At 41.0% G+C, this 27,556-nt stretch overlaps 3 protein-coding genes, 1 long non-coding RNA gene and 3 other non-coding genes across 12 annotated transcripts; 2 read left to right on the forward strand and 5 right to left on the reverse strand.

The window, feature by feature from the left end:
- Nucleotides 1–923: 923 nt before the first annotated feature.
- Nucleotides 924–11,499, forward strand: LOC110488468 (chloride intracellular channel protein 1). Of its 3 annotated transcripts, none has more exons than XM_036970909.1 (7): nucleotides 924–1,080; nucleotides 1,378–1,456; nucleotides 3,515–3,624; nucleotides 3,787–3,912; nucleotides 5,233–5,339; nucleotides 5,916–6,097; nucleotides 7,789–11,499. In XM_036970909.1, the coding sequence occupies exons 2-7, from the start codon at nucleotides 1,415–1,417 to the stop codon at nucleotides 7,948–7,950; spliced, it is 729 nt and encodes a 242-aa protein (XP_036826804.1). In that variant the 5' UTR covers nucleotides 924–1,080; nucleotides 1,378–1,414; the 3' UTR covers nucleotides 7,951–11,499. The 3 variants fall into 3 exon arrangements, with proteins under 3 accessions (XP_036826804.1, XP_036826805.1, XP_036826806.1); XM_036970910.1 differs by having other exon boundaries at nucleotides 1,078–1,129; XM_036970911.1 differs by lacking the exon at nucleotides 924–1,080 and adding an exon at nucleotides 1,093–1,160.
- Nucleotides 9,381–15,679, reverse strand: LOC110512153. The gene is made up of 3 exons (XR_005041293.1): nucleotides 13,951–15,679; nucleotides 12,959–13,072; nucleotides 9,381–12,195 (listed from the first exon to the last, which is right to left on the reverse strand). It is a non-coding gene; the product is annotated as an uncharacterized LOC110512153 (long non-coding RNA).
- A 310-nt stretch (nucleotides 15,680–15,989) lies between these two features.
- Nucleotides 15,990–24,755, forward strand: LOC110488496 (N(G),N(G)-dimethylarginine dimethylaminohydrolase 2). Of its 4 annotated transcripts, none has more exons than XM_036970913.1 (6): nucleotides 15,990–16,272; nucleotides 17,509–18,183; nucleotides 18,454–18,642; nucleotides 19,233–19,352; nucleotides 21,264–21,407; nucleotides 22,572–24,755. In XM_036970913.1, exons 2-6 carry the CDS (start codon nucleotides 17,875–17,877, stop codon nucleotides 22,686–22,688), a joined length of 879 nt encoding a protein of 292 aa, XP_036826808.1. In that variant the 5' UTR covers nucleotides 15,990–16,272; nucleotides 17,509–17,874; the 3' UTR covers nucleotides 22,689–24,755. The 4 variants fall into 4 exon arrangements, with proteins under 4 accessions (XP_036826808.1, XP_036826810.1, XP_036826807.1 ...); XM_036970915.1 differs by having other exon boundaries at nucleotides 17,513–18,183; XM_036970912.1 differs by lacking the exon at nucleotides 15,990–16,272 and adding an exon at nucleotides 16,362–16,519.
- Nucleotides 24,657–27,494, reverse strand: rs5 (40S ribosomal protein S5). Its single transcript, NM_001160519.1, is given in 6 exon segments — nucleotides 24,657–24,878; nucleotides 25,058–25,156; nucleotides 25,502–25,630; nucleotides 26,103–26,312; nucleotides 26,587–26,696; nucleotides 27,459–27,494. Coding segments are annotated over 6 exon segments (618 nt in total). The 5' UTR covers nucleotides 27,460–27,494; the 3' UTR covers nucleotides 24,657–24,809.
- Nucleotides 25,241–25,371, reverse strand: LOC118946551. Its single transcript, XR_005041422.1, has one exon. It is a non-coding gene; the product is annotated as a small nucleolar RNA SNORA3/SNORA45 family (small nucleolar RNA).
- Nucleotides 25,796–25,923, reverse strand: LOC118946549. The gene has a single exon (XR_005041420.1). It is a non-coding gene; the product is annotated as a small nucleolar RNA SNORA65 (small nucleolar RNA).
- On the reverse strand, nucleotides 26,392–26,523 carry LOC118946550. Its single transcript, XR_005041421.1, has one exon. It is a non-coding gene; the product is annotated as a small nucleolar RNA SNORA3/SNORA45 family (small nucleolar RNA).
- Nucleotides 27,495–27,556: the final 62 nt, after the last annotated feature.

Consider the following 27,556-nt stretch of genomic DNA (forward strand, 5'->3'; position numbering starts at 1 on the left):
TGATGCTGGATGGGCGGGCAGGTGCGGTAGTGATCGGTTGAAGAGCATGCATTTAGTTTTACTTGCATTTAAGAGCAGTTGGAGGCCACGGAAGAAGAGTTGTATGGCATTGAAGCTCATCTGGAGGTTAGATAATACAGTGTCCAACGAAGGGCCAGAGGTATACAGAATGGTGTCGTCTGCGTAGAGGTGGATCAGAGAATCACCAGCAGCAAGAGAGACATCATTGATGTATACAGAGAAGAGAGTCGGCCCGAGAATTTAACCCTGTGGCACCCCCATAGAGACTGTCAGAGGTCGGGACAACAGGCCCTCCGATTTGACACACTGAACTCTATCAGAGAAGTAGTTGGTGAACCAGGTGATACAACTTGATACAACATTTTGAACAGAAATACAATGGTTCATTGGATCAGTTTAAAACTTTGCACATACACTGCTGCCATCTAGTGGCCAAAATGCTCCTAAACTGGAATAATACATTGTGGCCATATCTTGCATTTAAAAGATGGAACAAAAAAATCAGATAAAATGCATGTTTTTTTCTTTGTATTATCTTTTACCAGATCTAATGTGTTATATTCTCCTACACTAATTTAACATTTCCACAAACTTCAAAACGTTTCCTTTCAAATGGTATCAATAATATGCATATCCTTGCTTTCAGGTCCTGAGCTACAGGCAGTTGTATTTGGGTATGTCATTTCAGGCGAAAATGTTTTTTGTTTTTTTTAAGGGTCAGATCCTTAAATATCTGCTGTCTCCAGTTTCGGTATGCTACTGTATTACAATGTTTTTTGATTTCATAACCCAAATGACATCGACGACCACCAAGGTCTCCCTGCCCCACCCCCACCCCCACCCCCCTGTCCCCATCTCGTTCACGTACACAATCGGGTGCCTTTCTTTCTTATCACCGCTATTCGCTCGGGGCGCTTGGTTAGGGTTACAACGGAGTTCTAAACATCACTTGTATGTGGGCTTTCCAGGAAATGGAGGAATGAGTGTGTAGCAAGCGACACAGAGGGAGGGGAAACCGAAAAGGCGTTAACTGCAAGTTCCACACAGGACGTGAGCGAGGTAAGAACAATTTAGACTACATTGTTACTCACCAAACTCGCGTGGAAAGGTTGTTATTAATTAAATCATAACGGTTTACAGTAAGACCTTATTTTTCCTGATGCTTGTTTGTATTAGTTTATATAAACTATCGAAATTATCTGACTGACTATAGCAGATAGTGCGGCCAAGCCCTTGGTCGACATCGGTTATGTTTATCATTGAAATTAGTCAAATATCTGAAAGTTAGTGCAAGACTGCACATTGCGAGTTGTTAACGTTACCCATCCAAAAACTAATCAGTCCTGTCTCCTTTAGGTATTCCAGTTCCAGCAGCAACACTTGAAACAAAAAGATGAGTGACGAAAATCAACCTCAAGTTGAACTTTTTGTGAAGGTAAGCAACGTCATCAAATCCATTTTGTGACATGCATAATCATATCTTGGACAAGTTACTTTGTAAACAATGCGCCATTACTTTTCGCTGCCAAAATGTCATTATGTGGTACAATGTAATCTATTTTACTAAAACGTCATTATAACCCACGCATTTCTGCAGCAAGATAACTTATCAGTGAGAAAAGTAAACTGTTGCCACTGGTCCCTCGCATCATTTGTTTGAAGACTGAATGCCTAGAGAAAGCAGGCCTAAGGGTTTTCATGGTATTCATAAGATAGTAGATAGGGCGACCATATATTACGCTATATTTGATTAACATATTAGCCATGCCTATTGCTGTACCCCATTTGGCACATCAGTTGAATGGCCAGAACATTTTATAATCTAATTAAATGCACATTAAGATAATACATATGATATATAGGCTCCTTAATCTATACTGAACAAAAATATAAACTTAACATGTAAAGTGTTGATCCCATGTTTCTTGAGCTAGCAACAAAAATCCCTGAAATTTTCCATACTCACAAAAAGCTTATTTCTCTCAAATATTGTGCACCTGTTAGTGAGAATTTCCTCCTTTGCCAAGATAATCCATCCACCTTACATTTGTGGCATATCAGGGAAGCTGATTAAACAGCATGATCATTACACACGTGCACCTTGTGCTGGGGACAATAAAAGGCCACTCTAAAATGTGCAGTTTTGTCACACAACACAATGCCAGGATGTTTTAAGTTTTGACGGAGCATGGAGTTGGCATGCAGGACTGTCCACCAGAGCTGTTGCCAGATAATTTATTGTTAATTTCAATACCATAAGCCTCCTCCAACGTTGTTTTAAATAATTTGGCAGTACGTCCAACGTCCTCACAACCGCAGACCACGTGTAACCACGCCAGTCCAGGACCTCCACATCCGGCATCTTCACCTGCTGGATCATCTGAGACCAGCCACCCGGACAGTTGATGAAACTGTGGGTGTGCACAACTGAAGAATTTCAGAAACCTCTGAGAAGCTCATCTGCGTGCTCGTCGTCCTCACCAGGGTCTTGACCTGACTGCAGTTCGGCGTCGTAAACGACATCCGTGGGCAAATGTTCACCTTTAATGGCCACTGGCACGCTGGAGAAGTGTGCTCTTCACAGATGAATCCGGACGTCAACTGTACCGGGCATATGGCAGACATTGTGTATGTCGTCGTGTGGGCCAGTGGTTTGCTGTTGTCAATGTTGTGAACAGAGTTCCCCATGGTAGCAGTGGGGTTATGATATGGGCAGGCATAAGCTATGGACAATGAACACAATTCCATTTTATCAATGGCAAGATTCTGAGGCCCAATGTCGTGCTATTCGTCCACCGCCATCACGCCATACACGATGTCTGCCATTTAAGAGGAGTGGGACAACATTCCACAGGCCACAATCAACAGCCTGATCAGCTCTATGCAAAGGAGATGTATCGCACTGCATGAGTCAAGTGGTGGACACACCAGATACTGACTGGTTTTCTGATCCACATCCCTACCTTTTTTTAAGGTATCTGCGACTAACAGATGCTAATCTGTATTCCCAGTCATGTGAAATCCAAAGATTAGGGCCTAAAATTATTTATTTCAATTGACTGATTTCCTTATATGAACTGTAACTCAGTAAAATCTTTGAAATTCTTGCGTTTATATTTTTGTTCAGTGTATATTTCATAAGCTGGCCAGAGCAGCCCAGGGGTGTGGTCATTCAGAGGAAAACACGGTCCAATATAAAGATAGGGTACCCTTTTTTCACTCTCTTATAATGATTTCTCTGTGTGAATATCTAGACTTAGAACCCTTTTTTCTCATCAGGTATGAAAGATGTCCTTGTGGTAGCAGCTTAAAATACTTACTTCCTGTTCATTTTCCCACCATTCAAATTTCAAGAGACCCACAGCCCTGCTCTGTCACACATTACCCTCTTTGAGGGTAATCACTCTTTGACTTCCCCGATCTCTCTTGGGTAGTATATGATCTTCTTTTTCGGATGAATGACCATAATATGTGGCCTTCTATCCCATTCTAGGCAGGCAGTGATGGCCAGAGCATTGGCAACTGTCCGTTCTCCCAGCGCCTCTTCATGGTGCTGTGGCTTAAAGGAGTAACGTTCAACGTCACCACCGTGGACATGAAGAGGTCTGTCTAATGCCTATCAATCTGTATTTATATTACATATACATTTATATTACATATACATTTATATTACATTTGCACATGTCTGAGCTACTTACTCACTCACTCTAATGCTGTCATTGTTTCCCCTCTCTCCCTCTATCATTTCTCTCTCTCTTTTGATAGGAAACCAGACATCCTTAAGGACCTAGCACCTGGTGCTCAGCCCCCCTTCCTGCTCTATGGGACGGAGGTGAAAACCGACACCAACAAGATAGAAGAGTTCCTGGAGGAGAACCTGTCCCCTCCAAAGTAATCACTCCTTCCATCATTCTATTCTTATTCCATCCTCTGATCAAACCATCAAACAGTTATGCTGCTACTTGCATCAAGCTAAGTTCCATATCCTTCCAGATCTATGTTTATAGGTGGCACGTGAATTTCAAGTTTGGGGAAGCACATTTTTTTTATAATAAAGCATTCCATGCATCTATCATCGCATTTGTAGACTTATGTAAGATAGCCTACTATTCTGACTAGATTGGATAGTTATCATTTAGGCTAATAGTATAACTCAATCACTGTTTGCAAAAAATACCCTTCAATGCATCGCTGAGCGTGTTGTGGCGCAGAGTAGGCCTAGGCTATAGGCTATATCAGATACGTTTCTTCCCCTTTCTTTTCACAGGAAAAAATGTGGCCTTTTATAAACACATTTAATTTCAATTCTACTAAACTTTGTATGACTGGAGACATGAGCAGAATATTTTTGAATACAACAAAAAGTACAGGGTTACAAAAAGTATAGGCTACTGCTGACAAACAGATCAATAATTACGACCTTGTCTGCAGGCGTCTAATCTAGGCCTACGAAAAGGGGAGACATAAATTATACAGATGGCCATCTAACCTGGAGGAGGAAATGATTGTCCAAAAACAAAGGTTCTAGTTGCATTGATCTAATGAGTGAATATGTGCACTCACCTGGGATAAGGAGGATGCTCTCTGCTGGTGCCAATAAGAAAGGCTCTGGTTTGCTCAAATTGAGAATTTTGATAACAAAAAAATAGATTAGAGACTTTTTATTGTCTTCTCTTTCCAGCAATAGCAATTGTATTTTGAAATATAGTGATATGCCTGGCACTATTTTAGCTGCTTTTCGCTGACAGTCATAACACAACAATAATCTATTTGGTATTTAAATGCGCGCAGTGCCCAAATTGCGGGCCTTCCAACTGTAGGCTATTCACTTGTGATTTAGAACAATCCACAGCTTGTTTTTTTTTAATGAAGTTAATGATCATCTGGGGCCAAACCATGCTTTCTGGTGTACTTGCTTATTTGGAATGATTTGAATTCTTTCTGTATAGACAAAAGTAATTATATAAGGTTGGCAATTTCCTTCAATTTACTTTAGGAGAAGCTTAGCTTCCTTTGTATAATCATTTGTGTGTGTTGTTTGCCTCTGTAAAGTATGTTGATAGGTTATGTACTGTCCTTGCATGTACTTTATGTGTTTAACGTTACTTCCTGTGTTCCTCTCTGAAGACAACATGCTTTCTACCATGGTAACTTGCTGACGGAGGTCTGCTAGATGGCAAATTTGTAATACGTCCTCCACCCTCTCCCCAGATACCCCCGCATGGCTTCCAGGAACCCCGAGTCTAACACAGCCGGCCTGGACGTGTTCTCCAAGTTCTCGGCCTACATCAAGAATTCAAACCCCCAGCTCAATGACAGTGAGTGACAATGACAACTCAGGATGAACTGAGCCCGACCCTTTCATGTACAGAAACACTATTGTGTGTTAACAAGCACCTGCAAGAACTCCCACAATCTGTCTCTGTATTCCAGAGCAGCAGGGAGTGTCTTTGTTAATGGCATTATGCTCTGAGCCTTGCGTCTCTTCACAAACCGGTTGCCTGTGGTCTTGTATTTTTAGCAGCGCTTTCAGAAGTACAGTGAAAAGTACACACTAAGATAAGCATTTGTCATGTGCAATGAGTCATTTTAAATTACTCTTTAACTCAGCAATTTACATCTGTACCTCAAGTCCTCAAGTCCAATTATGTTTTTGTTCAAATAATTAAAGTAATTATATTTCTATGGGTGTTAGTCATATTTCCTTTGTATTGTGTATTGTTTCATGGTGCAGCACATTCAATTCCTGTTTCAATATAATTGCAGGGAGCTCTCTAAAGGCTTTACTTGATGATACTAGTGAGGAGCTTTAGCTTTGCGCGTACTACAGTTTGTTTATGTACGTGTCCGTCTTAATAAATGTGTTGTACTTTGTGTGTTCTCTGTGTGGTCAGACCTAGAGAAAGGCCTGCTCAAGGCCCTGAAGAAGCTAGATGACTACCTTGGCTCACCACTTCCTGAGGAGATTGACGAGACTAGTGCTGATGAGGTCACTTCTTCCGCCCGCCCCTTCCTGGATGGGCAGGACCTCACTCTGGCCGACTGCAACTTGCTGCCCAAGCTGAACATCGTCAAGGTAATTCTTTGTTTTAAGCCCTGCTTGTGGCCTAGTGTGAAGTCCATAATCAAATCAGTATTAATTGGGGTTTGTGGACCACTTGTGAGCTAAATGCTGCCACGTGTACAACATTAACTTCAGTGCGAACTGCAAAGATCCAATGGGCTCATTCCTTTTTGGACTATAAACATTTATTGGCTATAACTGTTACTTTTCTTGTCTTTACTTTTTTGGATCTTACTTTTATTTTGGTTATTCAGTAGCCACGTGTATTCAGAATCAGAAAAAACTTTATTCACCGAAGACATTTGCATGTTCAGGAATTTGACTCTGAAATGATCCTGCCACAATAAACAGAATATACAGACAGGCACATTAATCAGATTATACGGATAAAATACACTATATAAACAAAAGTATGTGGACACCCCTTCAAATTAGTGGATTCGGCTATTTCAGTCACACCCATTGCTGACAGGTATATACAATCGAGCACACAGCCATGCAAACATTGGTAGTAGAATGGCCTTACTGAAGAGCTCAGTGACTTTCAACGTGGCACCATCATATGATGTGACCTTTCCAACAAGTCAGTTCGTAAATTTTCTGCCCTGCAAGAGCAGGGCTGGAGTGGTGTAAAGCTCGCCACCATTGGACTCTGGAGCAGTGGAAACGCATTCTCTGGAGTGATGAATCATGCTTCGCAAACGCTACCTGCCCCAATGCATAGGGCCAATTGTAAAGTTTGGTGGAGGAGGAATAATGGTCTGGGACTGTTTTTCATGGTTCGGGCTAGGCCCCTTAGTTTCAGTGAAGGGAAGTCTTAACACTACAGAATACAATGACATTCTAGATTATTCTGTGCTAGCAACTTTGTGGTAACAATTTGGGGAAGGCCCTTTCCTGTTTCAGTATGACAATGCCCCCGTGCACAAAGCAAGGTCCATACGGAAATGGTTTGTCGAGATTGGTGGAAGAACTTGAATGGCCTGCACAAAGCCCTGACCGCCACCCTATCGAACACCTTTGGGATGAATTGGAACACCGACTGCGAGTCAGGCCTAATCGCCCAAAATTAGTGCCCGACCTCACTAATGCTCTTGTGGCTGAATGGAAGCAAGTCTCCGCAGTAATGTTTCAACATCTAGTGGAAAGCCTTCCCAGAAGAGTGGAGGCTGTTATAGAAGCAAAGGGGGGACCAACTCTATATTAATGGTCATGATGTTGGAATGAGATGTTTGACGAGCAGGTGTCCACATACTTTTTACAGACCGCACTATGAACACTATAATCTACATTATAAACTGGGTGGTTTGAGCCCTGAATGCTGATTGGGTGAAAGCCGTGGTATATCAGACCGTACACCATGGGTACCGTATGACAAAACATTTATGTTTACTGCTCTAATTACGTTGGTAACCAGTTTATAATAGCAATAAGGCACCTCTGGGGTTTGTGATATAAGGCCAATATACCACCGCTAAGGACTGTGTCCTAGCACTCCGCGTTGCGTCTTGTCTAAGAACAGCCCTTAGCCGTGGTATATTGGCCATATACCACATCCCCTCGGGCCTTATTGCTTAGTTAGAACTTTGCATGTAGAGACAGTATGAATAAAAGCAATGTTACAGGATGATTTGCAGTGGGGGGAAATTACATGTATCTCTCCGTTCTTTCTCTTTTTTTCTCTCTGCCTGTCCAATCCTCAGGTTGTGTGTCTGAAGTATCGCACTTTCTCCATCCCCAAGTCTCTCTCCAACCTGTGGCGGTACCTGGACGCTGCGTACGCCCGCGAGGAGTTCTCCTCTACCTGCCCCAACGACACAGAGATACACATCGCCTACTCAGCCGTGGCTAAAGCACTTAAGTAGGAGGAGAAGGGGATTCCATCAGTTTTCACACACCAGTGAATACATCTTATACACTCACCTACGCACACACTGTACATGTGGCAGCATACACACACACTAATGCGCTCACACACACATGCACTCTCTCAGACACACATATTATTCAACAGCGTAGCAAGTTGGAAACATTTAATTGGCCATTTAAGAGTTTGTGAAACTGAGACTTATAGTTTATGGTTCCCTTTTTGTCACATGCCGCATCCACTCTTAATACCGTATATTCAGTGGCAGTTACACACAGTTAAAGTTCTATACACGGGCAGTAGGTTACATATGGTAGCATCCAACTAAAGGTGTTCAGTCACTATGATTAATTCTGCACTCCATACATTGCCAGCTATTAGCTTCTATCTCTTGGCCAAGCCGTAAACTGCTCTTCTGTTGTGATTACACACACACACACACACACATACCAGTTTAACTGCTACCTGCAGCTGAAAGAGAGAGGTCTATTATAGGTGTGTCCATAATTATACATTATTACATATATATTATTACACTGTTGATATATTGTTCAGGGCGAACCGCCTTTAACATGGTCAGTTTGAAGCAGTCGTTTTATACATGCTAAATGGTCCGAGATTAGGTTCAGGGAATAGGAAAGCAGGTCTTGGGCATGTAATAGTACATTGGGGCATACTATACAGAGGGGTTTCTCAGCACTGTACAGTTACCAACACAGGAAATGATTTCAGCAGACCTCGGCTTCCCCTTTCTCCCCCTTGTAGCGCTGTGAAGGGTTAATCAAGTTTATATCCCCCCCCCCCATTGTAAGGCTCTTTTGCTATTAGTAATCGACCCCCATTCAAAGTGAAGGATATTTTTTATACTATAAAAAAAACTGTGAGAGGCTCATATTGCAGGACAGTTGAGTTATTCCAGACGAAGTAATGTGGCTATAGTTGCTGCTTTGTGTGAACTTTAGGTTATTAAAGTACTTGACTCTGTATGGCCTTGAAACACCAAGCCGGTTCAGTCACATGTTTCACTGTAATCTGAGGGGAAACTACAGGATGTAATGCAGACGGGCACACGGCTCCTCGCATGACTAAACCATAAACGTCACATTCATTAAAAATAGAGATGCACATTGCATAGATAACTGAAACTGAAATCTTCAAAGAGAGAATGCTACAGGATTGTGTATTTGTACTTTTTGATATGGTTACTTGAACTTGAAAAAAGAGAAGTTTGAACCTTTAGTGAGACAAATGAAAGGTTTTTACTTCAGGTCTATCGAGCTGGGTGTTGTTTAAGTTGTTTAAACACCTTTGAACCCCTGTGCTTTGTAGTACTGAGCAATTAGTGCTTTTTCAGGTCATTCGTTTTCGGTTCTATTAATGCATAATAATCACGGTTTTTAATTTTGGTTTTGATTATTTTTGTTAAATATGAAATGCATTATGAAATAATGACATTACAATGATTTTAGAGCTTTTTAATGAAAATTCCAAAGCCAAAAATAGTAAACATTGAATTTCCAAAACATTTAAAATATTCCATTGTCTCTGATCAGGTCCACATTGGGTAAACGTCAATAGAAAAATTGAAAATTACAATGAAATAATAAAATGTGTATATTACTTCGTTTTTAATGGATTACATTATTAATTTTAATTCCTTAAAGTAATAATCTCATCTCTGCTCAGGCAGTAGGAATCACCCAGCCAGGCCATGTAACATTACGTCCTCCCCATACTATACTGTCTTTAGTCATCCTATTTAGCTAGCCTGCCTAAGTATGCTGCAGAGCTTTCTCACGAAATCATTTGACTAGATCTTCAAAGTAGATAAGGCATACTTTCATTAACTGTCTCTGTCCCTCTCGTCGTTGTGTTGTGTATATTCCTCTCTCGTGTGGTCTATTCAGTCTGTGTGTCTAACCTAACATAGCATGCGTAAAAGTGTATCCGTCCTGAGATCTGTATACAATGACGAGATGCTAATTTCTCCGCCCTAATAATGAGAGTCGTCGCAAATGCGGGAAGGCAAACGACAAGCGTAAATCATTCCAAGCGCATTGCATTCGGTTTATTGTGGACAGATTTAGGCGAAAGTGAAACCTCTCGTTTGGCCTCTTCCTCTGATCTGTTTGAGCTGGGGGAAAACTGGCGCAATGGATTGTGGTCATTGTAATTATTTATGACGTTTCTGCGCTGAACTATGTTGAATATTTGTTAAATGAAAACAACTCCCTTCAGCCCGGGGTCCCACATAGTTCTTGACATCATTTATTTCCGAATGATTTGACTAACTAAATGGAATTCAAGTAATTTAACCGACGTTGGTTCATTAGTTGTTTAATAAACTGGAAAAAAACGAAATGTCAGTTAATCGTTCAGCACTAAGGCTTTGTAGTGTGTAGTGACTTTGAATAAGTAATCCATATCACATTGACTTGAAATTCAGTCCCCTGGGAAAGAACTGGACAGATTTGTTTGGGCTCTATTTAATCCATAGGTCAGTGGTCAGCGTTACAGCGTGATTGAAATTCAAAGGCAATGTTACCACGTTAGTGGAGACTGCATTCACGGTAAATGCTGCATATGCCGGCTCAATCGGAAATTACATTTGAATTTCTATTGCACAATCTGTAACGATTCAGCGATACAGATTGAATAGAGCTCTCAGCCTGACTGATAATGGTGCATTCATGATAATGACATACATTTACAACAGCTTAGTGAAGACAGAACCTATATATTTTGTATGTCTTCCAGGGTAAGGTTTTGTAAGACAGTCACTAAGTGCAATTCACATTATTGAATAGTACAAACATGAAGATGTCATTTGCAATATATTTAGCATCTGAGTTGGCATTGTTATGTCAGCTATTTTATACAGTTGAGTCATCAAACCATGGGATGAATCTGTAGTTTAAAACCCATACATGTCCTCCACAGCTGATAGATAAGAAAAATCTTCATAAAACCCATTACTATTTTACATGACTGAATCCTTTATATTATGGATTTTATTTGGTTTCTATGGACCTACTTTTACCGGTCAATTGTCTATAGTCCTGTTGTCATAACTATTTGTCAAAAAGAGACCAAGTCTTCATTTCAATGTTGCCTGTTGTATTCTAGTATTTTCCTTTACTGAAGCTTGTAACAGTTATTTTTTTGAACTTCCTTTTACTGTAAGATTAGTGATGACTTCAGGGACTTTTTACATTCGTCTTTAATTATTATTTAATGTATTATCCACCTTTACGTCTCCATTTCATACATATCTATTTTCCATCTTTATCCCCTCCTCAAACCCATCCTATTTTTTTAAAGACCCATCTTCATTTTTGTTGTTTATTTTCTTCCTAACTTTTGATGCATTCTTTCCTCCACGTATTTCAGCCCTTTACTTTACCTTCAATTTTATTCGAAGGCAATAGCACTTCGCCTAGATTATGTTGTGTACATTGAGTCAATGACAATCAGACTTAGTATTTCTTTTGTAGGTTTTAATCATCCTGAAAAGACGGTCAAAATAAAACCACAATTGGTTACTGTTTCTTTACTTGTTTGTTTATTAATGGCTGCCAATCCCTTTTCAACCGTTATGCTAAATATAGCACCATAGAAAAGTAGAATTGTTAGAAAGTCATATTAACCCTTATTTAAACAAATGTTCTTATAAATTAATGCAGATTTGATCAACATATGGATTATGTTTCGCCACTAGTTTCATTGTCATTTTAACACTGTGATATGTCTCAATAGACATATGACTAATTTCTACCCTCATGTGACTGTGACTGTGCACTACTGTTTAGGATGCATCTGTGAGTGTTTCTGTGTGTGTGTGTGTGTGTGTGTGTGTGTGTATTGTATGTGAGTTCTAAGCCTACATGTAAACAAGGCACTGTCAGTGTGTCAAATTGTCTATGTCTATAATGAGATTGTTTTGGTTAGTGGGATTCACCCCATTACAGTATATGTTGTGCATGTTACTGTATGATGAGGAATGTACATATAAAATGCAATACATTTGGATATCAGCTTAGTATGAGAGAGAAAATAACTAGGATGCACAGTGCACCTCCCCTCCAGATGGGGGCAGCATGGGCCATAGCCTCGTTGCACAGGTCCGTGTCACAGCGGTAATTTTGGTAGGTGAAGTTCAGGCATGCAGCGTGCTTCTCCCCAGATAAACCACATTGAGAGGGACTGGCACAGCTCTTCTCATACAGGACCAGATGCAGGGAGCCTACAGATGAGGAAAAGGGTCATTTCAATGGTATTCAGTATATTTCACTTCAGTAAGTCGAGGCCTACTTGTCAGTGCACTGACTGAAATAGAGACAAGAGGAGATGATAGTGTAATTTCTAGACTGACAGACATTGGGATGTATTACTGTCACACTAAGAGGCATACAATTGGCCCACCAAAAGTCAGTGGATAGACCACACCAGCTCTGCATTTAGAAAGGTGTTAACACAATACATTCAATCACTGCAAATTACTGACCTCAATCAAATTATGTGGCAAAAAAATACTTTTCAGAGCGGTCCCTTTCCTCTTATCCTCAGAGTAACACAGAATCCTGTGTCCCACCCACTTAGCGTTTGGCTATTTTTAGAGATAATTTGATGGCATCACAGGCATTAGGGAGCTAACAACCGGCTTGCTGAGAGAATAGTGGTGACGTTTGGCCTTTTCAGCTAGCCTTTTGTCTCATATTATGTAGTGAATACCCAGCAGGAAGGCAAGGCTAGGCAGGCATAGTGGGCCATAAAACATCTCCCACACTTAACTCTTCAACTTTAGTTAACATTACACAATTGCAGTGCCACTCAAGTTTGTTATCCAATCCAATACACAATCATGAACCATTATTGTATAGTTTCTGTCATGCCACCTCCACCGGAAACCCAATACTGTCTCCAATGCCCACACAAATGCACAAACACACGCATGCAAACACACACGCAAGCATGCACACACACACAAACGTACAGCCTGCACTCACCTTGCATCTCCACTGCTGTGCTAGCTCGTCAGCGTTGTCCGGCAGGACACTCCTGAGGGAACTTGAGGCAGTCCATAGGAGAGATGGCAGGAAACGTGTAACAGCACAGAGTTGCTAATAAAGAAAGGGATTATGTATCAAATATAAGATGTACATCATACTAATGGGGGTATGAAGGTGGGGGAAAAAGACAACTCAGGACTAAAGATATTTATTTTCCCCTAAACTTTTTAATGGTTGCAACCTGGTCTCAGAGCATTTTGTATTATTCTGTATGTAAATCCAAGACACTTAATTTTAGTATAATATGTTACTTTTCGTATGTTATGTATTCATTTATGGGTGTCCATTAACCATTTCATATGATATGTTACGAATAACAATTCGTATTATATGTTGTGCATTTGCCAAACTTACAATATGTTATGAATTTTCTAAATGTACAATATGTTACGAATTCTAGCTAGGTGGCTAACATTAGCTAGCTTGCTAACGTTAGCTAGGCTAGGGGTTAGGGTTAAAGTTAGGGTTAAGTTTAGGAGTTAGGTTAAAGGGTTAAGGTTAGGGGAAGGGTTAGCTAACATTTGCATATTTGCAAAGTAGCTAAAAAGTAGTAAGTAGTTGAAAAGTTTCTAAAATGCTGATGTCTTCTGGAATGAGATTCAAACTCGCAACCTTTGGGTTGCTAGACATTTGCGTTATAAGCCCACCCATCCACTTTGACCTTGCCTTAATTTAAGTAACCATCTGGTTTACATAACCATACCAAAGGTAAATGGAGCTTCCGGATTTACATACAGAATAATACAAAATGCTCTGAGACCGGGTTGACTAGATCATGTAGAATTATTATCTCAATGCATTTCTCCTGTTATTGAGCTATGGGTCAAATCTAAAAAGTTAGTTGTCCTTGTTGAATTGAGTATTCTTAGGCATTATCAAGCTTATCTCTTTTCCTCAAACTTTCTCATCTCCATCCTTTTCTTACATACCTGCCAAAGGAAGACAGCACAGGAAAAGAAGGAACAGTTGTGGAGAAGACATCATAGAAGTTGTAGAAGTTGATTCTTGGGCACTTTAGAAATATTACAAACTCTTCTCTCGTTTTGGTAAATGTTCCTGCCTGATACCTCCAGCCTCTCTTCTACCAACTCCACTAGCAGTTAATAGGTAGCATGTTCCATTCAAACCCAAATTAAATATATTTGTATCTCTTTCCTTCCTTCCAAGTCAGCATCCAATCCAATCCATCCAATTCTCAATCTTTCTCTCCCAGTCAACCACACTGTTTTGTCTCACTGTATTATTTCTCTCTCTTAAAGTGCAATGTGTCCAGATGTCATTTGTATTGTCCTCAGATGGTCAGTTGTAAATTCCCTCAATCTACCTCCCCATCTATCTCTGGTCCTCTTTCTTCCTAACCAACCAGACTCTGGGAGCAACGTTTTCCACCCCAAACTCTCCAAATGTAATTTGGATGGTAACCATGTAGTGCTTAAACTGACATGGATTTACACAGAAGGCCTTACTTTTAAGATAACAACTAAATGTGACATGTAGGGTGGCGGTGATTTATATTGTACCGACTCAAAAATAGCAAGGCAAGTTACACATCATGTCCAAAATGAAGGCTACACCCACAGATGTGGATTCAGACGACACAGTAAAAACAGTGGAGAGGATGCACTGTATGTGTAACCTACAGTATATCATGATGCATTTTATACATGAGTATTTCTTGCTGAAAAGCTTATGCATTCAACTTATGCTTTCAGCTTATGCATGAGATAATAAAGGGAGAACGGGAGGGAGACAGACAAACAGACAGACGGACAGAGAATGACGAAGAAAGAGAAAGAGTAGGTAAGAGACAGAAAGAAATACTTGCAGTAAGAGTAGCGCAAGAGGAAGACCGGAAGACGAAGTAAAGAGAGGCAGAGAAAGTAACTGCATTATCCATAACTCCCTATAGAGTGCCCTGGGGTGGGCAATGAGGGTAGTCAAGTGACGGGAGTCTTGTGATAGGGGTGGGATCAGGCCGGATAAACAGTTTACCAGGCATTAAGCACACCACACACAGCCAGCCTTCCTGAAACCCATTAGATAGGCTAGGGTCATGTTCATACATCACAGAACGGAAGAAAACAGAGTGAAACAGGGAAGCACTACATGAACTTGTCCAATAAGAACTGCTTGTTTTTCATTTTCTGTTAAAAAAAAAGTTTTGCTATGGGGAAGGGAGGATTGGCTGGTTGGCCTATTCTAGTGCTGGTATGTAGAGTACAGATCCTCCACTGTATTTCAATGGGATGTTTTGTGTGGGCTGGAGTTGGGCTGACAGATGGTGTTCTTTTGTTAATCCTGTGTTTGTGTGTGTGTGTGTGTGGGTGTGTCTGTCTGTCTGTCTCTATGTGTCTCTCTCCCTGTCTCTCTTTCTTACGTAATCAAATGAACTTCCAAGCTTATTTTCTGACTCCCAATCAAATCTGCAGTGGACTGTTTTGACTGCAGTAACATATGCCAGTCGCTAGACGGGAACATTGCACTGCCCTGTCTGCAGGTCACACACGCCATCTGTCACTAGTGGGTCTGTTTCTGTGTTTACCATTTCACCAGAGATGAACGTCTCAAATGTGCGACTGAGTAATGCTCGACATTTGTAGGACGAACCTCTCGAGTGTGATAAACCACCGGCATCTTAATTTCCCAATACAAACAGACACTTTGACAAACTATGTTGTGTGACTCCGTCATATCTCTTTCTCTTGGACCCATTGCACAGATATATGACCCATATTGCAGAAAAGCCCGGATTATTTTTCACAGACAAAGACTAGAGGCTAACCACACACACACACACACACACAATCATTGAATAGTCAAACGTATTGCGTCTGTAAAAAAAAGTGATGAAAGTTTGGGAATTAATAATGTGGCCAATTGAATCTGATGAGCGCACGATAAGAAAATAGCATTGCAAATGTATATAACTGTTCACGTTTATATTATGTAGAATGGGCGGGTACAAGTTAGACGGGGGTGTTGGGGGTTGTCACACTTGGAAACAATGGATCAGGGGGAAAATATGAATAAAATAATCTCTCCGAGGACCACTTGAAATAAATCTTTGTTACTATGAATTCTGCATAGAAAGAGTTTACGTTAGAAGCAACATTTCAACGGGTTTGGGCAACATTTTATAAGGAGATTAGCTGTTAAGCCTAGGCCTACTTTATTAAAGTGACAGAAGTCAGAATCATTTGCGAGTTGAAATCCGGTGGGTGAATTATATTCGATCTGCACTTTCATACAAGGTAAGAAGCAAATCGTGATAATAACCTACTGTCAACTTTTCTCGTTGAGCGGAGAGGTGGAATCCTGGACAGGACGGACTGGTGGGGGATGGGGAGGGGAAATTGGGGGTGAAAGGGTGAACAGGGCAACGGGTGAGACGGGGAGAGGGACATATAGAAGAGAAGATAATAACGAGATACGATGACCGGGAAGACAGCCAGGGGAAAAGAACAGAATTTGAATAACCTTTGTAAAAACAATAATAAGGTAGGCTTCCATCTTCACTTAGATTTTTGAATATTGACATTGCACTGGGCGTGATGAGCTCTTAACAGGCAAATATTTCAGATGTTTTTCATGCAACTTGTTTCTCTGCAGATGGCTGGCATGGGATGCTAAAAATACATTGAAATAAATTAGTAAGAGAAATATTCCTAAATCTAGGTTTTAGGTAGTCTACATTCCTAAAATCAATACTGAGAAACATCCCTTTTTGTTTGTTATTGTCTGATAGTTAATTCAATTCTGCCGTGAATGGTTATTACCACCCTGCTATCAAATGTTTTTTCTCTCTTAATTAACCATAATACACTAAATGTAGGCAGAATGTGAACATATACGGACATAATATTGACAATCCGGCAACACTTGTTGCGTTCAGCAAATATTGCCGCTGGGATTCACTAAAGGAGGACAACAAAGCAGTGATTGTCTCTAAACTGTAGGCAATGAGCGGATAGATTTGCCATTGCAAGGCCATTGTAGGATGTTGTGCTCAAATAATCTGCCCTTGAACAATGCAGCCCTTGTCTGTATTCTCCAGTCCACTCTGTTATCTGTATTAATTCTGGTTCACAGTTCAATTTGAAATAAGAATAGTGTCTCTATCTACATGACTAGCTGTTGAATAATTGTTTTTTATTTAGTTGGTCTCAATCATTTAAATCAAGTAGCATATGGGGGCTGTATAGTGGTGGACACTGGACACTTCAGATTATCCTTTTTTTTTCATGCCATCTCTGTCCAACTCCAGTATCACCACAAAACAGACTTTTGTCTCTCTGACGAAAATATGTTATGGTCCAGACAGTAGCCTATTGTATGTCCTACAGTCGAAGAGACTGAGATGCGTGCAGTAGAGCAGACACAATTGATCACAGGAACTTTCACCTAATGAGTCACAGAGCATGTACAAACATGCTTTATCCTTCTCATCAAAAAGCCCCAGAGAATCTTGTCTCCCTCCTTTCTTTCAGACAGCAATCAGACTGAAACTCCCCATATTTACCTCCGTGGAACTATGCGGTGGGTATTGGAGTGGCTGATCACTGAAGTGGAAGAACAAGGATGAAGACTTTCTCCTGTGTGTTTTCCTGCCTGGTTGACAGACTCCCCATAGAGTTGCTGCTTCTCTCCATCACATCCTTTTAGTATCCAGCTGGTCTTGCCATCACACCTCGCAGCTTCTCAAACAGTTGGGAACACAACCTGACAAGAACTCTCACCCTCTCTCTCCCACTCATCTAGTGGCATACACACACTTTCACTGTCTTGTAGTGGCTGAACACCACTACTAGCCCATAGCCAGGGTACTCCTACACCTGCACACGCACACACACATTATGGCAAGCGTGTTGCCGTACGGCCGCTTCACTCACGCCGTGGTGCGGGGGATCCCAGAGACCTTTGGGAAGGTTGAAGACGAGAAAAACAACAGGGTCGAAAACGGGGAAACCACGATGGACCTGGCCAAAGCACAGCGACAGTTTGGGGTGCTGACAGGGGCGCTGAGACAGAAGGTGGGGCTGCAGCTCATAGAGATCCCTGCAGACCCGGAGCTACCAGAGAGCTGGAGGATAGAGGATGTAGCTGTAATACAGGGAGACACTGCACTCATCACCAGGCCTTTCAAACAGCAGAGACGCAGTGAGGTAAACACTGACCACAACAACTGAGAAAATGTTTTATTCTCTGTATCGCAGATTGTTATTATTTTTTTACCCTAAATGAAGGAGATGTGTGTGTGTTGTGAATCATTCCACTAAACATGTTGTAGTTTTGTCTAAATTATTGATTTATGTTGCTGTTAATTATGTTTTAATTATAGATTAATGTTGCAGTAGAGTCAGTTTGACCTGGAAAATCAACTCTCTCTCTCTCCTTTTCCCTCTCTCCCTGTCCCTTTCTCCTATCTCCCTAAGACTGAAGCGGTGAGGAGGGTGATGTCGGAGCTCAACCTGACAGTGGTGGAGATGGGGGCAGAGGAGGGGGGCTCCGCAGGGGCCACCCTGGAGGGCAGTGACGTGCTCTTCACCGGCAGGGAGTTCTTTGTGGGAATCTCCTCCCACACCAACTACAGAGGAGCTGAGGTTCTGGCCGACACTTTCAGAGTGAGTATAGCTTGGTTCCTTTCTCAAACCACTTGAGAGGACAAGATCCAAAGTCCCTCGCCTCCAACCTTCTCCTCCAATATGTTCTGAGAAAGAGGCAAGCAAAGAGGACGTAAGGAATCAAGGAAAGACAAATTGGGAAAGAACCCATGTGTTGCGACAGGGATGAGCAGGTGGCCATTGTCCTATTGTATTATGAGATCTATAGTTAAAAGACAAATGATTTTTTATGCACAATGTAAATGTGTACTTCTTTACATCTCTACCATGCTCCCATATTCTAGACATGATGTTTTCACAGTCAGGTCTGTTTATTTACATTTTAATGGACTTGTAATGGTAGTTAATACCATAACCTGTTGGATTTGGATATTCAATATCACTCAGGGTGTGGCATGCAATTGTGTGTAGGGCTTTGTTTGTGTCTGCCATCTGTCTGATATCCTGTTGTTGCTTTACATGCAATATTTACACTGTATTTATTATCTACTCTATCTGATTTCTTACTTGATTTGATGTCCAAGTACACGACCATATCCCTGTGTACAATATTTTATATTTTGTTCTTACCGTCTCTGTCCTCGTCTTAGGACTTTGCTGTGTCCACGGTGCCAGTGTGTGGGGGAGCTCGTCTAAAGAACATCTGCTCTATGGGAGGTCCTGATACCATCATCATCAGCAACAGTGATGGGGCCAAGAAGACCCTCCGGGTGAGTGTGTGTGTTTGTGTGTGTCCGAGAGAAAGATTGTGAATGAATATACTGTAGCTCTCTACCCATGTGCAGACCACATTCTGCTTGCCACAACAAACTCCCATTCTAGACATGCAAAGTGATCACTTCAAAAGACTCTCTCCAGCCCAGTATTTATGTCACTGTGCTCAGATGAATAATGTAAAGGATAAATCAAGCTTTATTGGGCTGTTTTAAACTATCATGGTGTAGTTTGGAGCCCTATAAGCCCACATTACCCTAATGTCTGCTCTAGAGGTCGACCGAATATGGTTTTTCAACACCGATACCGATTATTGGAGGACAAAAAAAATCTGATACCGATTAATCGGACGGTTTTTATATATATATATATATATTTGTAATAATGACAATTACAACAATACTGAATGAACACTTTTATTTTAACTTAATATAATACATAAAATAAAAATGAATTTAGTTTAAAATAAATAATGAAACATGTTCAATTTGGTTTTAATAATGCAAAAACACAGTGTTGGAGAAGAAAGTAAAAGTGCAATATATGCCATGTAAAAAAGCCAACGTTTAAGTTCCTTGCTCAGAACATGAGAACATATGAAAGCTGGTGGTTCCTTTTAACATCAGTCTTCAATATTCCCAGTTAAGAAGTTTTAGGTTGTAGTTATTATAGGAATTATAGGACTATTTCACTATACCATTTGTATTTCATAAACCTTTGACTATTGGATGTTCTTATAGGCACTTTTGTATTGCCAGCCTAATCTCGGGAGTTGATAGGCTTAAAGTCACAAACAGCGCTGTGCTTCAAGCATTGTGAATAGATGCTGGCAAATGCAGGAAAGTGCTGTTTGAATGAATTATTGCGAGCCTGCTGCTGCCTACCACCGCTCAGTCAGACTGCTCTATCAAATATCAAATCATAGACTTAATTATAATATAATACACACACAGAAATACGAGCCTTAGGTCATTAAAACATGGTCAAATCCGGAAACTATAATTTCGAAAACATTCAGTGAAATACAGAACCGTTACGTATTTTCTCGAACGGGTGGCATCCATAAGTCTAAATATTTATGTTACATTGCACAACCTTCAATGTTATGTCATAATTATGTAAAATTCTGGCAAATTAATTACGGTCTTTGTTAGGAAGAAATGGTCTTCACACAGTTCGCAACGAGCCAGGCGACCCAAACTGCTGCATATACCCCGACTCTGCTTGCACAGAACGCAAAAGAAGTGACACAATTTCCCTAGTTAATATTGCCTGCTAACATAAATTTCTTTTAAATATGCAGGTTTAAAAATAAATACTTGTGTATTGATTTTAAGAAAGGCATTGATGTCTATGGTTAGGTACATTGGTGCAACGACAGTGCTTTTTTCTCGAATTCGCTTGTTAAATCATCACCCGTTTGGTGAAGTAGGCTGTGATTCGATGATAAATTAACAGGCACCGCATTGATTATTTGCAACGCAGGACAAGCTAGTTAAACTAGTAATATCATCAACCATGTGTAGTTAACTAGTGATTATGTTAAGATTTATTGTTTTTTATAAGATATGTTTAATGCTAGCTAGAAACTTACCTTGGCTCCTTGCTGCACTCGCGTAACAGGTGGTCAACCTGCCACGCATTCTCCTCATGGAGTGCAATGTAATCGGCCATAATCGGCGTCCTAAAATGCCGATTACCGATTGTTATGAAAACTTGAAATTGGCCCTAATTAATCGGCCATATCGATTAATCGGTCAACCTCTATTCTACTCTATTTGGTCCCCATCCGAAGATGATTGGCTCATGCCCATTTCAGTTTCTCCTTGTGTGGGCTACTCTAATGTGAACAGACGCTGGCCGCTGCTGTCATGCAAAACTTGTTAGCCCTGCCTCTGTGTGTGTAGATGATGGAGCAGCTGACTGATCACCACTACGAAGTGCTCACGGTCCCTGAGGGCGCAGCAGCTAACTGTGTCTACGTCAGGGGCCCCTCCAAAGTGGACTACCTGCTTCACCCGCCCACTGAAGAGTGTCCCGAAAGTGTTCCTGTGAGTGAACAGTGGTCTTTAGGTTACTTTATTAAGCAGTACTTTTTTATATTCACGTTATTGTGCCTTTGGCAAATACATTGCCATCAGAAAGTATTCATACCCCTTGACTTATTCCACATTTTGTTGTTACAGTCTGAATTTAAAATTGATTAAATTGCTTTTTTTCTCACCCATCTACACACACTAACCCATAATGACAAAATGAAAACATAATTTTCAAGATTTTTTGCACATTTATTGAAAATTGAAATACGGAAATAAACCATTTGCATAAGCATTCACACCCCTGAGTCAATACATGTTAGAATCACCTTTGGCAGTGAATACAACTGGGAGTCTTTCTGGGTACGTCTCTAAGAGCTTTGCAAACTTGGATTGTACAAAATGTGCACATTATTCTTTAAAAATTATTCAGGCTCTGTCAAGTTGGTTGTTGATCATTTCTAGACAGCCATTTGCAAGTCTTGCCATAGATTTTCAAGACGATTTAAGTTAAAACTGTTAACTAGGCCACTCAGGAACATTCAATGTCGTCTTGGTATGCAACTATATGGCCTTGTGTTTTAGGTGATTTTCCTGCTGAAAGGTGAATTTGTCTCCCAGTGCCTTTTGGAAAGCAGATTGAACCAGGTTTCCCGCTAAGATTTTGCCTGTGCTTAGCTCTATTCCATTTCGTTTTATTTATTTTTTTAAACTCCCAAGTCATTGCAGATGACAAGCATACCCATAACATGATGCAGACACCACCATGCATGAAAATATGAAAGTTGGTACTCAGTGATGTGTTGGATTGTGTGTAGGCCAGTGACACAAAATCTCAAGTTGATTCATTTAAAAATCAGGTTGTAACAAAACAAAATGTGGAAAATGTCAAGGGGACTCATTTCTTTATTTTCTGTACAAGTCCCTCTAGTCAATTCCAAGAGTAGCATGATATAGGCATGATGTTCTATTTCATTAACTCTTTCATTTTTCTCCCTGATGCAAAATACCATGAAATTGTCACATGATGAAGTGTGTGCTAGAATAAAGAATGGCGGATGAACAGTAGGCTACTAACACAAAAGCTTGTCAACCAGCCGTCGCAGTCCTTGGCCAAAGATTCTCCCTATAAATGTGAATGTAATAAAATGGTATTATATATCTCTTCTTGCCCCCCAGGCCTTCCAGAAGCTGACGGACTACACCCTCCTCCCTACAGCGTGCAGCGAGGCCTCCAAGCTCGGAGGGTCTCTGACTTCATTCTGCCTACTTATCAACAGGAAGCCATACTACTAAATTCCCTGCCCTTCTCCCATAGAACACACATAGACCTTCATTGACTATATTTAAATACAAATGTGAACATTACAAAGACATCGTCAACTGTTGGGCAGGAGAAGATAAATTATTAATGGGATCCTTGGGACATCCCAGATCTGAAGTTGAAATTGAAAACGGGTAAGATATGGTTAAGGTCAGTGCTTAAGGTAGGGACATCCCAAGGAACCCGGCACTACACCAGGCTAGAGGGTTCAATGTGCATATTCTGCACAACTGCTCCCCCTACTGTGGAAAGAGAGCAGCGTGGCTAGATGAACATTAATAGGCTGTAGATTTGAATGTAGGTGTTCTGTATGCGGGCATTTTATGTCCCTATATAACAACTTGTATTTAAATACTCATCCATTCTCCAACCCACACTCTTCGCCCTCCAAGTAGGCTGTTTTGTTGCGGCCATAGAAGGGACGTGCCACCTCAACATTTTACAATTTGAGTGGTAAACTTGCAATGGTTGCCGGTCCTGAATTGAATGGGCACGCCCGTTGTATGGATTCCACATCTATTATCATCTTTATCGACCTTTCGCAAGTTTCTAAATACAATCACAGAAAAAAAGTAGTTTGAAGAGCAAACGCCTCGTGCTAAAAAGACGAATCTCTCATTTTCTCAACTCAATATTTTGCGAACACGGAGGCGCAGGGAGAGGTTTTACTAATTAAAGCTGTCCGCACGACAATAACTTGCCAGTTTTCGTATGGGTGGCAATGTGTCTCGAATCTATTATCATTTTTTTTTATGTACTATTTGCTACGTGAGGCTTATTTCAGAGTAGAATTTTGGTAATGCGGAAGTTGAGTGTACTGTGTGATGCACGCGATTTTAATTTTAAAAAAACACCTCAAGTATAGCGTCTCTTCCCGTTAAATATAGGCGGTTGACGTCAACAGCACTAATCGAATATTCAAAAATGGTACTCAATTAACGAGCTTTATCCACCAATCCAAAGAGTAGGCGGAAGTTTATACAGCACACCATACGTGGAAAAATAATCCCTAGTACCTCTCGCCAACATCATTGTATAATATTAGGCGGCAACAAAGACGACTAAAAAAAATCTGTTTTGTCTTTTCATTGGCTGTTGCATTAACCACGAGGTTGTATCTCAGTGTCAGAGTAGCCAATCAGTAAAACGTGGGGCATAAATTTATGAAATAACTTGTCTCCAGTCATGTAGGCAAAAGTAGAATTGAAGGAAATTAGTAAACCCCCCTGCTCAACTGTAGGCCTATGCCACCACGCAAATGTGATAGATGCATGTAAGGCTTTATTATAAATGTACGTTTGTTGAATTAGAACACAGGTGAAACCTAAAATGCAGATTTGGAAGGTCTGCTTTTGAATAATGTACCAGGCCTTGCTGCGTGCTTTATATAGGTATGAATAAACTTTTTTTATATTCGTCGTCATACCCCCAAGGACATAACGACTGATTTGTGGAATTGTACACACTTAATGTCCTCATGGTTGAGATGACGGTCAAATTAATAGCCCAAGGAAGGAACGATTTCAGAAGTCCCCTTCAACAATTTCCATCATTACAGTTGACTTGTTGCTGTGGATTAACCAAGACCCAAATTGGAAAGGCCTCTCGAGTGAAACACTGACAGTTGTTCATAATGTTGAAAACATAACTGAGGGTTGTACACGATTGCTCAACACCTCCAGACCATGATATAGTAACTCGGGACAAACTGGCATTGTTTGAGTCACAGCACCCGGGTTTTGTACTTTGTTGCAAAGTCCCCATTGGTGATAAAACATTGCCACTGGCCTACTCCCCATTAGAATACAAATCAGTAGTATGCAATTAAGACACTGCATTAATTTCTATAGTTCAACTACCTACATAATCAAAACAAGAACTCAATTTGTACTCAAATTCAGCATTTTAGTGTAGCCTTTGTATGTGATGTTTAGAAATTTGTATTTAGTAGAGCAAATACATTTTAAACCTTTGACTAACTTCAACCTAGTCATGTATTGATGCCTTTATAAGTATGCATTTTACTAAACACCATACCACATTAAACAAATGAAGTTCAAATTTATTCTGGTTTTTCTTCTAGAAAGCAAACTTTAACGGTTGGACTTGGCGACTCTCTCCAACTCATCCTTCTTCTTGATGGCGTAGGAGTTAGAAGAACCCTGAGAGACAAAACATTCAAAACACTGATCAAAACCAAATAAATTGATATGAGAACTAGTAAAAAAAAGCCACCCCTAACATAACAGCACACTAGAAAAACATGAAAACTGCAGACTGGTTCAGAACCAAATGTTAAGTACTGAAACAGCATTTGAGACTACACTTTAAACAGTCTCACCTTAGCAGCGTTGATCAGTTCATCGGCGAGGCACTCAGCGATGGTCTTGATGTTCCTGAAAGCAGCTTCTCTTGCTCCAGTGCAGAGCAGCCAGATTGCCTGACAAAACACGGAGGGCAGACATGAACACAGAACATAAATAAACTACGTTATGAATCTACACAAAACAAGTCAAATTGGACATTCTGTATCTGAGCTGGTGATTGGCTGGGCCACAAGAGACTACAGCCAATGAATAGGCAAAGATGTTCACTCTGCGAGCACTCTAGCACACCAGGACAATGAGTTTGTAAAGGCGTGACTCTAGCCTCAAGTACACAAATGACAAGTCTTTCATATTCCTGTTACTTCACCTGTGACAGCCTAGATTTTTGGCAGTGAAACAAGTGGCAGCATACACAGGCACTGAGTTGGAGAGCAGAATGTGCAGGCAGTCTACTTTACCTGGTTGACTCTACGCAGAGGGGACACGTCCACAGCCTGCCTCCTCACAGTACCAGCACGACCAATACGGGTAGAGTCCTCACGGGGTCCACTGTTGATAATGGCATTGACCAGCACCTGCAGGGGGTTCTGAGGGGGCAAGGCAGAGGAGAGACAAGGTCAACCACCACAACTGTAAACCATATTCAGGGGTACAAATCACAGGGAATTTGAGACATCCAGCAGACTGAACTAAAATTGGAATGATAACAGGAGAGTAGGCATGGACTTAAAGCATTAAAAGTTCAATGTGGTGTGTGTTCCAGGCCTTTTGGCACAGAGTTGCCCATTTGTTTAGGCAGCCTTGCTTCCTAGAGCTGGGTCCATGTGAGCCTCCACTGGATTATACTCAGGTCACTGAAACAGACCGGCATAGTGGCGGGAGGCTGACAGGCATGGAGTTTAAGGCAAAGACTGCATTCCAAACGGCACCCTATTCCCCAATTAGTACATTATTAGTACATTACTTTTGACCAAGGACCATAGTAATGCACTATAAAGGGAACAGGGTGCTATTTGGGATGCAAAAAACAATGTTGTATAAGGTAGAGATGGTACATACCTCGCCAGTGAGCAGGTGGATGATCTCAAAGGCATGCTTAACGATGCGACAGGTCATCAGCTTCTTGCCGTTGTTGCGGCCGTGCATCATCATGGAGTTGGTGAGACGCTCCACAATGGGGCACTGGGCCTTTCGGAAACGCTTGGCAGCATAACGGCCTCCAGAGTGTGGCAGGTACTTAGCATACTTCTCCTTCACGGCAATGTAATCCTGAGGTTAACCAAAAAGCATAAATATTAGTTCCCGTCCCAATAATTTAGGTTTGAATGTCCAGGTTAAGGGAATACATACATATTTCTGAGCTGGTGATTGACTGGGACACAAGAGACTACAGCCAATGAATATGCAAAGAAGTTTACTATGCGAGCACTCTAGCACACCAGGACAATGGGGGTTGTAAAGACGTGACTCTAGCCTCGCTTACACAAATAAGGAATTAGTGCCTAGAAGGGTCACCAGTCAGTCAAACATTGAAATGCTTCACCTGCAGTGAGATGTCATTGATCTGAACATCGTCGGTACTCCATTTCCCAAAGAGCTTGATTTCTGGCGTTTCAGCCACTGCTGGGGCAGTCTCCCACGACTCTGAAGTCACTGGAGAGAATCATAATAATTTGGTCAGGTAATACTGTAATTATGAGATTCATGGTACCACGCGCGCAATGTCTGGCCACAGATCCCACAAGGCAAAAGGCCTTGTCATTGATTAATGTAGGATACCATTATTACATTAACACATCATGATCAACTCATTCGTTGAATGCAAGAGGAAACACCACGAAGGAATTTCTGCCACTGCTGCAAACACACGAATAGTTAGCTAACGTTAACTAGTGATGTTGGCAACGTGGGTTAGGTTACACATGGACCGCATAAATGCATGTGTAAATAACCTGTAATTAACTAGTAGGAATAAAAAAAAAAACAGACCATGTGAATGAGTCTACACTCTAGGCCCCAAAAGCCTATCAGCTCGAGTCTACCAACGAGCGGTAGCTAGTTAGCTACAGTAACGTTACAATTTCACCAGCCAACGTCAAATTGTGAGCAAAAGTACAATATATTCCAAGTAGCCATGTGTTAAACAGCAAACTAAACATATTGTAAAGCAACATAATGCGCTGAGTGATCCCGCGAGGACTGTTGCACATGTGCTAGCATCGCGCTAACAATCTTCGCCTGATGAAATCATTTGAGCACGGCGCAAAAATTCACTCTTTAAAAACAACTTTGAACTAAAAATTGTGATATACTTTTGACTCAAAGGCGAACGAGTAATGTTACACGTATGTTGGTTTGACATTGTGCTCTTCCGTGCAATTTTGGCCATGAAAATCGTATATTATTTTCACTCACTTGTCTGCCGTTCTGTACCACACTTCTCAGAGACGTAAAAGGGCCTGGTGAGGTTGCCTCATGCAGATATCCAGCAAGGCGGAAATGAAGCAAAAGTA

This window comes from Oncorhynchus mykiss, chromosome 32 (assembly GCF_013265735.2).
Source record: "Oncorhynchus mykiss isolate Arlee chromosome 32, USDA_OmykA_1.1, whole genome shotgun sequence".
Taxonomy (NCBI): Eukaryota; Metazoa; Chordata; class Actinopteri; order Salmoniformes; family Salmonidae; genus Oncorhynchus; species Oncorhynchus mykiss.